This window comes from Pseudonaja textilis, chromosome 2 (assembly GCF_049901715.1).
Source record: "Pseudonaja textilis isolate UNSWEBS1 chromosome 2, rPseTex1.2, whole genome shotgun sequence".
Taxonomy (NCBI): domain Eukaryota; kingdom Metazoa; phylum Chordata; class Lepidosauria; order Squamata; family Elapidae; genus Pseudonaja; species Pseudonaja textilis.
In genome coordinates, this window is record NC_141991.1 from 121,882,521 (window position 1) to 121,899,545 (window position 17,025).

General features: G+C 39.7%; 1 protein-coding gene across 5 annotated transcripts in view; it reads left to right on the forward strand.

Moving 5' to 3' along the window:
• The first annotated feature begins 529 nt into the window (after window positions 1–529).
• Window positions 530–17,025, forward strand: part of SPATS2 (spermatogenesis associated serine rich 2) — a 43,759-nt gene continuing 27,263 nt past the window's right edge. Inside the window, exons 1-2 of one of the 5 annotated variants that reach the window (XM_026711109.2) lie at window positions 530–1,248; window positions 9,291–9,580. In XM_026711109.2, the coding sequence (XP_026566894.2) occupies window positions 9,556–9,580 (25 nt within the window). In that variant the 5' untranslated portion in view covers window positions 530–1,248; window positions 9,291–9,555. Of the gene's footprint in view, window positions 1,302–1,562; window positions 2,056–9,290; window positions 9,581–17,025 lie in introns of those variants that run through there. The other 4 variants (XM_026711110.2, XM_026711108.2, XM_087925114.1 and 1 more) reach the window with 4 other exon arrangements.

A 17,025-nucleotide genomic window follows, 5' to 3' on the forward strand; every position in this document is an offset into this window, starting at 1 on the left:
TATTTTTTTGCCAATATGTAGGACAGAGCATTTATTTGTTGAGATTTGAAGTTGCCATTTGTTAATTTTATTAGTATAAAAGAGCCTACATTCAGACAAAACACTGGCCTATACCATGTGGCTAGCATAGAGGGCAATCCTGATGAATTGAAGTGCTGGATGAAATCAGAAAATTGGGTCCAGAAGCTATAAGGCAAGCCTGCATTGGCACAGTGGTTAGAATGCAGGCTACTTCTGCTGACTGCCAGCTGCCAGCAGTTCGAGTCTCACCGGCTCAAAGTTGACTCAGCCTTCCATCTTTCTGAGGTCGGTAAAATGAGGACCCAGATTGTTGGAGGCAATATGATGACTTTGTAAACTGCTTAGAGATGACTGTAAAGCACCGTGAAGCGGTATGTAAGTCTAATAAGTCTAAATGCAATTGCTATTGCTGTACATAAGTTCAGTAGGTCATGTCACCCATGTCAACACCTGCAGGGACAGATGTTCTGAATCTCTCACGTAAAACAGGGCAGGCGCACAATGAAGAACACAAGGTTCCTACGTACAGACGGGACACACGAAGCTTAGAAAGTGTGAGCAGCGCGCAAGGGATTGAGAGGAGGCGTCCTCCGCCTCCAGCAAAGCTCTGGAGCCACTCAAATGAGGGAATCTGAGCGGCGGCCGTCCAAGGATCCTCCTTCGGCCGTTGCGGGGAGAGAACGCGCCACCTCCACACCCCGTTTCAGGATGCGCAGCAAGTAAAGGAAAGAAAGAAAGGCAAGAGACGTTATTGGGTCAGCCAGAGCTCCTCGCGCATTCCCCGCACGCCTGGATTGGGTCTCCTTCCACGGCTTTGCCAATTGGTCTAGCGTAGGTTAACCATCCGTTCGCAACAACCTCTTTCGCGGTCGTTGATTCGGCCTCTCTTAACGCCGAAGCCGATTGGACAACGGGCGAAGTGCTTCGGTGGCTAGAGCGGTTCCGTTGTCCTCGAGCCGAACTCGATTTTTGGATCTCGGGGGAGGGTGAGGGAGGGAGAAGAGAAAGGAGGGAAAAGGTGGGAGCGAATTCGGATCTCCGTTGCTCCTATTGGCCGGCGCTCCGCCGAAGAAAAAACACCTTTCTCATTGGCTGAAGGAAAGAAGGCGCCTGTGTCCGGTTGGTTGCGGGGCTCGCGCAGCCTTCGTCGATTTCGCTCTCTTCTCCCTTACGGGTGGGCGGGGCTCTACTTTCCCCGGCGCTTGGCGGCGTTGGCGGCGGCCTGAGGTAAGGAGGGGAAGTGTGGCGGCTTTGATGGTTTGGTGAGGTTTTCCGCCGAAGTGGGTAAAACTGTGGCGCGTGTGGGAACAAGGCGAAGAGCGGGGAGGTTGGGTGTCATGGGGAGGGTGGGGGGGAAATCACAAAAGCATGTGGGAAAGGAGCCTCGGAGGAAAAAAAAAAGGCTGGAAGGAGCGATGGGGAACAAGGAAAGGAGGCTCAGGCAGGCAACCGAGGGAATGGCCCCATGTTGGGGGAATAAGGGGTGGGCTCAAAGGCAGGCAGGCCATCGAGGGGCGGCGGACTGGAGTGGGCCGGAGAGCGCAGAGGCGATGTGGCGGTGGAAGGAGGGGTTTTTCATATGTGGCAGCCAGCGCTGAAGCTCAGCCCGGAGCGCTGGGAGGCTTCCCCTCCACGGGAGAGGAACGATATCCGTATCCCACGAAAAATAAAAAGGAAAGACCCCGCTCGGAAAAGTAGAAGACGCCTTGCCTTTGGGGGCGGGGGGTGGGGGGCAAGACTCGGGTCCTTTACGGATGAGGACACTCCTTTCACAAGTTCACAAAGAACCGTTTACAAAAACAGGCTGCAGGGCAAGCTGGAGAAAGGTTCATCAAAAGCAGCCTGGTCAACGCCTTAAAGAAGGACGCAAGAAAGTCCTGAACTTGCCCAGGAGGGACACTCCTCGGGATTTGTTTTCCAGACCGAATGAGAGTGTTGTTCCCACATGCCCATAACCTTTAATTCCATTGTCATTCCCCCCACTCCCCCCACGTCCAGCCCCGGGAGAGAGGATGGAAAGAGGAGGAAGGCAAGGTAACAATGGGGATGATGATAACTCGCAGGGTTTTAGAAAAAGCAAGTTGTTTGCTCTATGCTAGCAGTACTTTAAACTCTTGCCTGCTGCTATGTAGTATTTGCATCTGGACTGCTGCATTTTGGCATTAAAAAAGATGTTTTCAAAGAGAAATAGCTAAGGAGTGAAAAGGTAAAATACGTTACTGCTGAAGTGAATTATAGTTATTGGTATTCTGGAAAGATAAAGTGACAAAGCCCTGATGTGCCCTGTTTGCAATGGAAAAGTAAAACCGAGAAGCTTGTATTTCCCATCATCCAGGTCATGGTTGTCCCAAAGGTGCTTTTTCCAAAAGGCAACTGGACTTCCTTTTCACCAAAAAAGTCCAGTTGCCTTTTGGAAAAAGCACCTGTAGGGCAGAGAAGCTTGTTGGGAGCATGGCTTTAGACTGAATTGTATATTAGTTAAGCTGATATAGAGGAAAAGAATGTCCTAAGATTGGAGGCTGAGTTTTCCTGTTTAATTATACAGCTCCATTCACACAGTACTAAACTCTGGTTTGTGGCTTTAATGTGAAATGTGAACCTATTCCAAGAAAAATACATTTATTTATTTGCCAGATTACAAAGATGCATGTAAGTTGGGATAAATAGTTTTGGTCCTTAGGGCTTTTGCTACCGTATTGGTTGTGACACTTCTACCTTATGATCTTTGAAAGTATTGAAAATTGCACACTGTGAACATGCAGAGCTCATGTTTGTGATCAACAAGACTAAAATAGCTTGGTAAGGGACTACAGTACTCAAAAGCCAATTAGCCAGATGTTGCTGTTCTAACATAGATGTTGTTCAGGCTTTGAAAAGGATAAACTTTTTTATTGTTGTTCAGTACCACAGAATGAAGCAGAAAAACAGACTAGATCTGACAAAGGGATATTTGCTGTATTGGTTCAAAATAGATTGGCCACCAAAAACTTTGGATGCATTTATCCATAGTGGCAGGTTTCTGAGATTATCAGATACATTATAGAATAATGATATGTAAATATAGAAAGCATAGTTAGACAGATAAGGTGTACATGATTCATAATTATTTAAGGATAGGAAGGAAACTGGTTACTTTTAAATCTTTTTTCTTTCTTCTTTTTAGGTATTAAAATTGGACTGTGGCTAGATGTCTTATGTTTGTGATAAAATGACAGCTATTTGTTCCATTTTATGTTAAATAGTTGGTTGTACTTTACTCCTTATTTAAAGTGCTAGATTAGAGTAACTTTTATATGATGTCCTAATCTGTGCAGTTTAGAAATGCTTTCAAATCAAATTTATTTACTTCAATTATAGATTTGTTGCATCTGCAGTGTAGAATATTAATAAACATCATTAACATCAGTTTCCACTTAATGTATGCCAAATAATGTTCAATGGGTAAATAAAATAAAGCTTAAAAATCATAATTTATTCCTTAACACTTCTATTGGGCTGTTTATTTGGCATAGGAAGTCAATCTCCTTGATTGTTAATGGTAAAAATAATTTCTTAATCTTCTGTAGTGACTAAAGTAGATAGGCAGCAGACAGAGAAGAACTATACATTGCAACTAATACCGTAGCAACAGGACTTTTATGCTCAGAACATTCTTTGACAACTCAGGACCATATGTTATCAGTACTGTACTTAATTTCAAAACTTCATTCAAAACTTTTAAAATATTCTCTACATTGCTGAATTATTTGCTCCAAAATTTTGAATTTATATGCAATGTTTCTATACTGTAGATCTTTCTAGAGCTGTGGACCTCTTTGGGAAAGGGGACTTCTTTCAAGCCAATTCGGTCCAGTGGTTGAGGCACCAAGCTAGAAAGCCAGAGACAGTATGTTCTAGTCCTGCCTTAGCTGTGAAAGCCAGCTGGATGTCCTTGGGCCAGTTACTCTCTCTCAGCCCAACTCATTTCGTAGGGTTATTGTTGTGAGGAAAATAGGAGGAGGAAACTGTGTTGGATATGTTCACTGCCTTAGAGTTATCTGTAAAAATAATGCAGGTGGGATACAAAAGAATACAATAAATAAAAATAAAATTTAAAAACATATTTCTGATTTGTTAAGGTGGATGCATCTTTTTCCAGGCTTATGTGGTTGCTTTGGAAGCTGGCTGTAATTTTCTCTGCATATCCATACACAGTGATTTCATTTCATGTTCCCACCTGTTCTAGAACATCTCCTTGAGGGACTTGCACAACTCTGTAACCATGTACAAATCTTCATATACTGTTTATCACATTTTGGGATAAGCAGATCTGAAGCTGTTCTAATTCTATTGTCTTCATTTTTGTCATGAAGTTTATTTGGTTATAGATTTATATTAAGACTTTTCGCTCTTTTACAATTGAAGAAACTCCTTTTCCAAATTTTGTGCAGTTTATTTCATAATCATCACATCTACATATTGTACTTATAACATATACTATTTATATTTTATAAACTATAGTACCAGATATTACGGTCTGAGAATAAACATGTGTTTTTGATTTTTGGAATTCATTTTATTAAGCTAAAATCCTGTGGAATTCTCTGGGAATAAGTAGCATTGAATTCAGTGTGTCTGACTTTTGAATAGGATTGCGCTTCAAGAGAAGATGGTCCTAATCACAGATGGGTTTAACAGATTGATGCAGCACTGACAAGGAGGGAGGCTTGCTGCCTATAATTGCACAGAGTTTCAGAAGTACTTCTGCTTTTTGAGTGGCTTTGAAACTGAGGTGCAGCATTCAAATAATTGTGTGCTGTCTGTTTATTCTTAAGCTCATTTGGTGGACTGTAAAGCGTGCAGTCACTCTGAATCTCTTTCAAGGAGAGAGAAGGAAAAAAATGAGTTTTAAAAAATGTAAGTTAATCCACCAAAAGCACTGCTTGCTCTTCTGGCGGCCATTATGTACATGATGAACACATGTTTAGAAATGTTTCATCAACATGGGATTCTTCGATAGGGTAGATAAATGGATGCTTAATATTTTTATGAAATCAGTCATTTTTGACCAAATTTTATAACAAACAAGTGCTTTTCGTGTTCTTATAATTTCATCCAGATATATACTCCCTTGAATATTATAAGATGGTGGATTTTTTTTGTCAAATAAGTTAAAAAACCAACAATGGATGTAAGGTGAAGTTCTATTTAAAGCTTTTCATGGGACACTATACAAAGCAATTATCTTTTTCTGCTCTTTGATAGGCAGAAATTCAGATATAAATTCAAATGAATGTGCAGGGATGGGCAGTTAATTAATTTTACCAAGGGGTGACATGAAAAACAGGGACTGTTGTGGAGGGCTGAACCAATAGAATTATGAAAGTCCATAGACATGCATGCATACACATGCATAAATTGAAAAAAAAAATACCAATCACCTTCAAAATAAAAGCAATCCACTTGGGCCAGACAGGAATAGCTAAAGGTCTGGATGTGACCTGGGGGCCGTAAAATCCCCAATGACCTAGTCTAGTGTTGGTGAACCTTTTTGGTACCAAGTGCCAAAATGGGAGCGTGCCTGCAAGTGCCAGAAACCAGAAGAACAGCCAACCGGTACACATGTGTGCACTAGGCAGCTGCTCTTCTGATTTCCAACATGCACATGTGCATTGGCGACCTGGTCTTCCTGGTTCTGGCGTGCATGCATGCACGGAGATCAATTGGCTGGTGCACATGTGCGCTCCCAGCGCACGCATGCACACCAAGCGGCTGCTCTTCTGGTTTCTGGGATTCCTGCGTGTCTGAAGACAGCTGGCTGGTGCGCTGGAACCCGGAAGAGCAACGGGTGATGGCTCACGTGCCCGGAGAGATGGCTCTGCATGCCACTTCCGGCACACGTGGCATAGGTTCACCATCACGGACCTAGTCTGATTAGTGTATACTTGTTGGATGTATTTTGATGTTCGTCCATCGTGTTTGAAGAGGACCTTGACATCTAACGGGTTGTGGGCTGTCCATGGTGTATCTGCAGGTGGCTGGTAAGGCCTGTACGGGCACAGAATGTTCTACCACATACATCATACATCATAATTCTTGTTTTCTTATATGTATGTCTAAGTTACAATGGTTGTGGGTGCACCATTGGGAGATTGGAAGTTAGGGATAGATTGTCAAGAGAAAATCAATGTGATCACTAGGAGTCAAAAACGATTTGATGGCAAATAAGTCAAAATCAATGTCCAGTATTGTTCACCAGAAGTAAAATATTGACTCAAAGGCACATTTTAAAAGTATTAGTGTATTTTTGTTTGTTTTTTCACAGTTTGCTGTGTTCTTGATCTTTTACTATCTCCGGTTGGGCAAGAGTCTGTCCCTTTCTAGCTTGTGGAACTTCATAAAGTATTAATGTTGTGTAAATATTAATGTACCTGATGGCTGGCTACAGATATTATAAAGCCACTTGATTTTTCTAAGTACTCAGGTCTAACTCAGTTTATAAGAAACAGTCTGTTACACTTCTGAGCATTTAAAAGTGTTGTGATGTCAGGCAATCCACAACAGTGTTTAGTTTTCTGTTAGTATGCTTGGCTTCTGGCTGAATAGATTATTGCCTTTTAGAAAAATAGTTGTCTAAAACAGCCCTTGCTTTTATGTAATGCTTCTAGAATTGCTAGCTGATTTGGGGAAAGTTATTCATGAGCAAGGATCAACATGCTTATTCTCACAGCAATTATTTTGTCTTTGGGGGAAACAACCATAACAACAGCTCTTTGAATAGCTAGAATAACTGATCTAGCCACTATTTTTTAAAGTATAATTCTGTGTTAAAAGCTGGAAACATCTTGGGCTACAGTCCAAAGTTGTCATTTGGTGTATAGACAAATACTGAAGACTTGTGCAGTGGTACACTAGAGATAGGGGTATCTCTGATATGTTTGATATACTGTTTAGTTATTAAAACATTTGATGGATATATAAAATGTACTAACTATATACTTGATTCTATTACATTCCTATACACTTGATTTTCTTGACTTAGCAATAGCAAGAGCACTTAGATTTATATACCGCTTCACAGTGCTTTACAGCCCTTTCAAAGCGGTGTTACAGAGTCAGCACATTGCCCCCAACCATCTGGGTCCTCATTTTACCAACCTTGGAAGAATGGAAGGCTGAGTCAACCTTGAGCTGGGGAGACGCGAACTGCTAGCAGTTGGCAGTCAGCAGAATTAGCCTGCGATACAGGTAGTCCTCAAGTTACGAATGGAATGGGACCTGCCCATTCTATCCGTAACCCGAGGATTTGTGGGAGTGAATCTCATAACTTGAACAAGATCACTCCTTTCTCCCACATATTTTTTAATTGAATGTATGTTGAAGCAAAAGAAAGACATTGAAATAAAACATTTTTCTTAAAAGCCAGTAAATAATTTTTAATTGCAGTATTTGTTAACATTGTTTTCTTATTTGCATTCTTTGTGCAGCTGTGATCTTCGTTTACTTTTTCCTAGACTCTGAGGGGGTCTTGTGCATGATGTGGTAATATGATGATATTACTGATGGTATGCAACTAGATATGACTGTTTTTTCATTAATGGGGTGATTTCCCCCCCTTTTCTAGGTGTTTTAACATTGTCAAAAGTACTTTAGATTCAGTGTATCTGTTTTCTAAATGGAAAAAAAAAGCAGGACAGTGTATAGCTGTCTTCATAAGTTGCAACGCTTGTGGGATAATATGTAACTTGAAGGTTGCAGTTCTTGAGGCCTGCTTAAAATGTGTAATAAACTCTGAATTCTTCTAAAAGAAGTGAAGTTACCTTCTTCTGGGAACATTGGCTGTCAAGTAGAGAACAGGAAGTTATATCTTAAACAAAAACTGAACCTTTAGCATTTTGAAATGGGTATTTTTAGTTTCCTGACTGATGTTGGATTGTATAGCTAACAGAAGTTTTAGAATTGTAAGTATTCACTAGACTAAATGAGTAACCTGTAGGGGTTTCAGACTGTTGAATTTGCAATGTTGTTGGCTCTGAGAACTTTGCAAACTTTTAGGAAATAGTTTCGTGAACCTATGCTAGCCTTACATTTATTCTTAATTTTTAATATGAAGTAAATTATCTTTTCTTTAAGTGACAGGGTATTATAGATATGCAAAGATTTTTGATATAAAATTCCCTAAGCATATTTAGAGATAAAACAACATTTACTGGTGGATTTGTACATATTGGTTTTAATATTCAAAGTATTCAAATTCACCAGGACTTCAAATCTAAATAAAGGCTTTACCTATACCATTTTACCCATACTGAAAATTTTAGCATAGTTCTGTGTTTTTAAATACATGGTTGCAAGAAATTGATAATTCTGTATCAGCAGCTCTTATGGCTATAAGTTACCATAAGAGCTATGGAAGTTTTGATGGTGAGGAAAAAGGATCAAGCTGTTAGTTGATTCTTGTTGTTTCTTCTTGTTTGCTTGTTTCCATAGAGGATATAATTTGATTTTCTGTCCTCTAAGTGTTAATTTCAGAAATAATCTATCACTGGAATTAGAATTAAGCAAAACTGCTATCATCTACAGTGTAATACAATATGCTAAAAGCTTAGAACTAAAAAATGAAAATTAATCTGAGTATTTAAAGTTTGGAATATAGTAAAATGCTATTATGTGAATATTTCTGTTCTTCAATTTATATATTTTAAAAGTGAGTTTAAGTTCACGTAGTTTTTATACTGAAAATTTATGGTGACAAAGAAAATAAAAATAAGGCTAGCATCTAACAATTTCTAATTTAGTTTATTTTCTTTTATCCTGGTGGTAATAGCAACCATTGTTCTGATTCCCCCCCGTGGCATACGTGTAACTTTTTAAAAAAAATTGCAGTATCCTAGGAACTACAACATTTCATAAATTATTTTGTGTTTTATATGCACTCATAAATATCACTTTTATACTCTTTGCAATTATTCTGCTCATGAGTCAAACCTTCTCAGTGTTCTCAAAATGTTTATGTGTAAATGTAAAATACATTAACTTCAGTTTCGGAATACTAGTTGTTTAAACAGAGGGCAAAGTCTGCCAGATGTTGCACTGGCCTCGATAAGTTTCCCCTGTTCTTTGTTTTGCATTTTAGTGAAGAAACATTGAGTTTGGTAAAAATCACTTCATTTGGGGGAATGCTCTTGAGTATAATTTATTTATCCCGCATAATTCTCTACCCTAGATTTTCTTTGTTAAAATAAATAGAAGTGGTAAATTAAATTCCCTCTGTACATTTTCATTTTCAGAATCTGAAAAACAGCAACATGAACTGCTGTGTGGGTGCTTCCTGACAGAAGATTAGTGCTAAAAGAAAGAATCTACAGTCTTCAGCTAGCAGGATTTTGACAATTCTCCAGTTGCCTTGGGAGCTGGGGAGGTTGCTGTCTCTGAGCAGATATTTGCCATTTCCTGCCTGGATGCAAAGCAGTACTTGAATCACATCTGCTACTTTCATACTTGAGGAACCATATTCTTTACTGTGTAATCAGACATTAAATAAGACAAGCTATTATGTCTAAGAAGCAAAACCAAAAAGGTAAGCTTTACTATAGAGGTAGTATAACTAAGAAAAAGGACTATATAATATGTTGCTATCAAATATGGAAATTTAGTCAGTGTTAAGACATTCATCAAAGTCAGGGAATTTTCTCTAATTATTCTCTTATATGTCTCTAAGGAAAAATCCTCCTCACATCTTGCTAAATAAATATAAGATTACTTTTCTAAAATATAATCCTTCATCCCTTTCTCAAGAAAAGAATGTCTTCAACATTTGAAAAACGTGAGACTTTCTAGTGTTAGACATTTAAACTAAGGAAGACATGAAAAGTCTAGCTTTGGTTCAGAACCGTCAATATTAACAAGTGCAAGACCTACTCTGGCAGAGATTTGACTATTCTCTGTGCCTCATTTCAGGAAGTAGACCTCTCTCTAGGCAGAATTCCATCTTCCTGAGAAATCAGTATCATTTCAAGAACTACTTCTTTGAAAGCATGAAAATGCGAGTAGATTAATTGGTACCACTTTGGTGGGGAGGTAGCAGTGTTCCATGCACTTTTGGCATATAGCCACGCTGGCCAAATGAACCCGGAAAATGTCTTCAGACAACACTGGCTCCCTTGGTCAAGATGAGCCCTGCTCCCTAGAGCTGGACACAACTGAACAGGGAATCCTTTACCTTTTTTTTAACTTTAGGAACAATAAATCTTATTGAAAACTGACATCTATACCTGCTCGTTCATATTAATTAGAGATTGTATGAAAATTATATCTGTCTGCAAAAACATTTTATTTTATGCAGGTTTTGCAAATGAAAATTGCTGGTGACTTTTTTCCCCTTGATAAGGCTATCATGTATTTTCATTTCCCTGCCCTCTCTTGGATGCTACTGATAATATGTCAAGATTCAAGGTTCACTATGTATGTTTGAGTTAACATGACATTTGGACAGGTTTTAAAGATCAAAACTGGCCTTTGAATTAGATTCAAAACAATGACTAAGAGTCTATTAAGGCTTTTATGAAGATGTGGAAGATGTGTTTGCAGCATATTGAGTTTAAAGTGGATTGTTTCAACTTTGCTGGAAGTGCTATGATCTGAATAATTGTCATGCTTATTGACCAGTCCTACTGAATAACTTTCAGCTGAAATGGCTAGATTGATCCATTATAGATTCCAAAACTATAGCTGTTCCCAGGCTTCAGAAGCATCCTAGGGGCGAATATATGATTTGGTTGCTCCCACCTCTTCCCAAATGGACATGAATTGGTTCCTCTCTTACGTTTTATGCAACCATCTTTCAAAGAGGCTACAGTGGAAAAGCTAGATTACAGCTGGCTTTATGTACAAAAATGTGCTTTCCCCCAACCCTCTTTTTTTGCATATTAAGGACATAGCTGATTGATTGCACAAGAGGTCTTTCTGCATACTAGGTTGATCTTACAGAATCTTACAGTAAGATGCTGATGTATACAGTAAGATACTGATGTATCTTACAGAACTGTAACTAATTTGAAGTATGGATCTGCAAGTTGTATTCAGATCCCTGAATTCCAATGGCTAGGAACAAATTGCTAACTTGGCTGTGTGCACTACTTCCAGCTGTAAATTGTTACACTATTCATCCTGTGGAAAAAAGATTTTTGGCTCTTCTCGTTCAGACATTTGGTTCAAATTACTATTTCCAGTGTCCTTAAAGCTAAATTATGGTTGAGTTAATAATCTGTGCTATAATGTTTAGAAACAGAACATATGAATTTGTATTTTAATTATGCATATTCTTAAGCTATTATTTTAGCTCTGATTTATATTGTCTAATTGCTTTATTTATTATTTATTTCTAATTGGGTTTTTTCCCCACAACACAAGTTGTATTGGGTTGTAGGTGCAGAAACCAAAATTCTCCTCCACACTGCTGCGAGAGTCCAGGGTAGAGAAAACTCCTCCTTCTTTGTCATAGGGATTGAGTCTGTCAAGCTGATAAGACCCACCTCTGTTGCTATATCACCCAGCTTTCAACTCAGTCCCTCATCAGGACTGGACTAGTCTCAGCATGCACAAACAGGATTCTAGGCAAAGATAATAGTGATACAGCAAATGTCAAAGAATTCTACCTCCAGGTGCCCCCGGGGATCCGGTGGAGCCAGTGCTGTTCCAGAGAGCAGGGATCCGCTCTCAAACAGTGCCAGGGCTTTGGCCCAAAGTGCTGCGAATACGTGAAAGGCGATCGAAGTGAGTTTTTCCTGGTGTTAGAGCTTCAGCTCGTGCGAGGCTTCGCACACTGGCTCAGACCTTTCCACCACTGTTGCAAGAACACTTCAAAGAGAGTGCCTCTCAGCTGAGGCAGAGCACGATTTGGTCCATTACCTTCCCGGGCCAGCATCTCAATCAATGGGCTGTTACCAACATGAGAAGCATGCACACCCTGTCAGACCAACCAGGCCGCTCTGAGGCCCAATCCTCTAATGCTTCTTGGAGGCCGTCTAAAAGAAAAAGGCATGAAAGGCCCCATTCAGCTAAGTGAGAGGTGGCGGCCAAGATCAAGGCCAAGGCCTTCACTACCAAGAAGGCCTCCAGATTGGAACTTAAGGCTGAAAAAAGGAGGCATGAGGCCTTGGAAAGACAATTTGCAAGAAGCCTGGAGCAAATTGCGGGGAGGAGCCAATCATCTCCTCAGTCTGGTGATTTGCAGGCCTGCCCAAAATCTGTATCCATGGCTGGAGTGGCAGAACTAGGCTCTACTCATCATTCATAGGCATGGTCTCCAGATGGGGCTGGTGAGGCTCTTCTTCTTCAGGACTTATGCAGAACTGGCCCTAGTTTCAGACAGGCAGTCTGAGCATCAGAAGCACCCAGTGCTTATGGGAATCCACCCAAAGGCGGGCATAGACAAGGGGCTGAGGCCACTTTTACACCAACGGCTGCTGGCCTACGTCCTGTGGAATCTCCTGTAACTAGTAGGCCTGAGGATATCAAAGAGGTAGTATCAGTGTCCATTAGACAGGGGATTGCTGAAGGATTTCAGCAATTCCTATGCCCCACTGGGTTAGCCCCTGGACCTTTCCATCCTTTTCTTCAGATAGTTCCAACTGAGAGGGCTGTGTACAGGAGGCCACCAGAGCAGGGGTTTCCTTCCTCTCGTAATGAATGGGTGGACTACAAGAAAGGGTGCTCCATGGGTCCATCTGACCAAAGCCACTATGTCAGAGTAGGAGGAAGGGGAGGTGAGACACTCCAATTTTTCTGAAGATGAGGGTTTGAAGCCTGAGCAACCAACTTTTACAGGTCTTTTCCAACCCTCCTTGTTCAAGTCTCTTTTGTACAAGGCAAGAAATACTGCTCAGCTGGGTCCCGATGAAACCACAGCAGAACCTTCTGGGGACCCTCAGCCCCAAGGTGATTCCTTGTTTTCTCGGCCAACAGTTCAAACTGAAGTTCTTCCATCACTCTAGCTGTTCCTGGACCTGGTGCACAATCACTGTACCTCTCCTGGTTTGGGGTCCGGTCCAACATCTAATGATAGATGGTTTTATAATGTAGGTCCAGGCTTAGCCAAGGCCATTCAAGTTCCATCAGTAGATGCCCCTGTGATTGCTTCTGGAACACTGATAGAAACTGAAGATGTGCTAAAGGCTGATGACAAGTGGTCGGAACAGACTCTTAAATGGACTCATCAGGCTGTGGCCTGGACAGTCTGAGACTCCACCACAGCTGCCTTCTTCACGAGGGCATTACGGCGTTGGCTGTGTCAGCTGTAGGACCGACTGCCGGCTGGTGATATCCGCTCCCATCAAGATAATCTAAAATCATCACAGCAGAAGAATTCACAGCAGATGCTACCTTGAATTCTGCAAAATTTGCTTCTAAAACAATGGCTTCTTTGTTGGCTGCCAGACGCCTTCTGTGGCTCCGGAATTGGCAGGCAGACTTGCAATGGAAATGGAAGCTTGCTTCCTCCCAGTTCACAGGCGATAATCTTTTTGGGGATACCCTAGAGCCATTTCTAGTGGAATCCAAGGACAGAAAGAAGATTCTGTCCTCCTTTTTCAAGAGATCGGAATCCCGGCAGACACCGTACTTCCGACCATCTTCCTTTCATCTGGAACCCAGCACCAGGTTTCCTCGCGGACAGATGCCGTTCCCCCCTTGACAGGAGCAACAATCTGACGGACCGGGCAGGCAACAACAACAACAATATTCCAATAAAGGGCCCTTATGAGGTGGAGGAGGCTTTTTGACATTACACTATTTTTCTTTTATCAGAACAACAGTGGCATTTTCCCAATCATGGGGCACCAAGGTGGTCTTCTCACACATGTTAAATAAGTTACACAACACTCCATGAAAAAACCAAATCTGTATTTTTATATTTTTCCAGGCATGCCACCTACATCAGCAACCTTACCATTTAAAAAAAAAAATTCATAGTATTTATTCCTTTTTATATTTTTGTCTTAGATCTTAACATCTTTAGCCTTCATCTACTGCTTTCAAAACTGCTCTGTATTTTCTCTGCTTCTTTTAAACAAGATACTCTTATTCTATGATGACAGAACAAGATTGTTTGCAGCTTTTTTTCTGTAAATACGTTTGTAGTGGCAGGGCTGAGTCTAAACATTGGAAGTCTTTCCTCTCAAAAACCCTCTGGATTTACACAACCTGGCCCCTTCTTCCTGCTTTGGAATAGCTGCTTATCTTCCCAGAGGACAGAAAAAGAGAATGTAGACATTCCTTTTTAAATAGCCCCTTCGAAAACCTTTCCTGTTGGAGAAGAAAATACAGGGATGCTCAAATCACAGAAAGCATCTTAAAAGAAACTCCCATAGAACAATGAGTGAGAATAAAGATCTGCTTCTAATACCAGCTCCGATATGAAAAAGTGTATAAAATAATGTACTGAGCATGTATAAAAACAAAAATATCAGAAACCACAAAGGATCAACTAGCAGGAAATAAACTAAAGAGTGTTGTCCTTAGTTAATTTTCCTCTATTCCTCTAGAGAATAGATTAGCCCTGGAACATATGGTATTCTTCAGTAATCCTGCTTCCTGCAAATTCTTAAATCTGAGGCTGGGGGAAGATAGTAAATCTCACTTGTTTCCAGCCTTTTGTCCAGCAACTTATGCTCAGCTTTTAAAAGGAGAAATCTTTTTTTCTAATTTATAAAAAGGATTAAGTTTTGCGGAGGGGCATCTGCATATATGCCATACCCTGTATGCTTCTGCTTGTGACAAAGATGGGGCTGATTTGAATGTCTGAGCTGGCAGCTTTGACAGTAAAAGTGGGGACAAAGGCTTGTCTACAACATTGATTACAACATTATACAACATCTTTTTATTTTTTGCAGCAATCATTCTCTTGTAAAACTTTATTTTCTGATCCGTATAATCTTTGACCTTATCATGGCACCAAAACACAGTAAGAAAGATGATAAAAATAATAGAGATAAAAATACAGAATAAAAATTGCATAGCAGCAGTAATCACAACAGTCCAACTGTTGGATTACCAGATGGTCTGCAGAAAAGCTTGCTTGGTTTGTAGCATCCCCTGGAAGGCAGTCAGTAATAGGCAATAGTCTGGTGTCCAGTGGAAAGCTGTTCCAAATGACTGGTATTACCCCTGAAAAACAGCATCTCTGGGCCTCAAATCATTTGATGATCCATCTGACATTCAGAGCATGTCATTGCCCCTTGTATCCTTCACTAATTCTCTCAATCATTCCTTTAGATTTATGTTAATCTCTTTGCCATATGTGTATCTCAATAAACTTGTACTTAAACTACACACAATATTTAGAAAAGACCTTTAGTATACATTTAACGTAATCTATTCTAGATGATACCAATTTGTATTGTCTGACATCTGTATTAGCCCTTTTATAACTAAACATATGTAGATCTTTACTTCCAGTCATGTATTCATCACCGTCACAAGATCACAACAGTTTTTTCTGGCACAATATCTATTTTATGAGATGTTTTAATGGGCTCTTAATTGTATTTTAATTTGTATTATTTTAGATTTTGAATGACTACCTTGCTGTTTACATGCAATAGTATTTTATAGTTTATATGAAGTTTTTATTTTGCATTTTTATTTAATTCTGTATTTATTAAGATAGTATTTTTAATGTATTTCATGGTAAAAAATAGCTTCAGTTATTGGGCACTTCAAGATAGATAGGTAGGTAGGTAGGTAGATAGATGATAGAATATTCTCTCAATCTGTATAATTTATATCCAATCTTATTAAACATTTTCCAGAGACATATTTAACATTCTTTAAAATGTTAACCTACTTTTTAGTTAAAATAGGGTATTCTGTTCCATCCAGTTTCTCTTGCAAATTACCAGTATTTATCTCCATAATGTTCTTCTGTGATCTTTTTTTAAAAAAATACATGAGTTTACAATCTTTCCAAACACTTTCCGGTAATGATAGTAATTCAGGAGCTGCTAACCATTAGTGTCAGAATATGTTTTAATGTGTATATTGCCATCCTGCAATTTTATTCAGACCAATTCATCTTGCTGCATCACAAATGTTTTAAAAGATGAATGAATCATAAGCTGATGTAGGGTACATTTTCCCCACAAGTTCTAAAAAAAAGAGAGATTTACAATTCTGAAACTGATGTAATCCCAGACTGTCAATTTCTCTTTGGAATATGGTTCAGATTAAGTATCCTTCTAAGTGGTAATCAAACATATCTTGGCAGCTTTAAAGCAAGAAAAGTGACTGATTTGGGAACAACCAAAATCTACCAAGGACAGCAAAGGAGAAAAGCCCTGCCTTCACGATTAAAGTGAATTGGGCCTTTCCTCAAGTTTGGGAATGATCCTTCCCTCCCTCTATTCCCTTCGGAAAACCCAATTAGCAAATGATTGGAATACCTTGGTAAATTGAGCAGAATCTGCTTGAACAGAAAGAAGAATTCAGTCTTAATCAGTTTGATTCCAATAATTCCACGTGGATTGCTGTGATCCAGACACATTGTCCCCCAATTATATGTTGGACTTTGAACTTGTTGACTTTTAGAAGGACGTTAAAAACCTGATTGTTTCTTCAAGAATTGGAGCCAGGAAGATGGGAGTCTCTATCTGGAAGACAACACTAATTGCAAATTCCTGATTGGTTATTTCAATTGAATCATTTTATCTACTCTAATTTATATAGGTTTATTATTTTTATAAAGCTTTTTAAGGCTTTTAGTTTAGAAAAGATGTAAACTACCGTAGTTTACAAACTTTAGCTGTCATTTTGCCATACATAGCATCCTCTGCTAATGGAATTCCTTGTTAAAATGCATCATTTTTAATAGGCTGAACCAATTTGTTGCATTTTGTTTTCTCATTGCGAATACTTAAAATAATGAGAGAGCCAGTTTGGTGCAGTGGTTAAGGTGCTGGCCTAGAAACCAGGAAACTAGGTTTAGTTCTGTTTTTAAAAGCTGGCTGGATAACTGGTCCAGTCACTCAC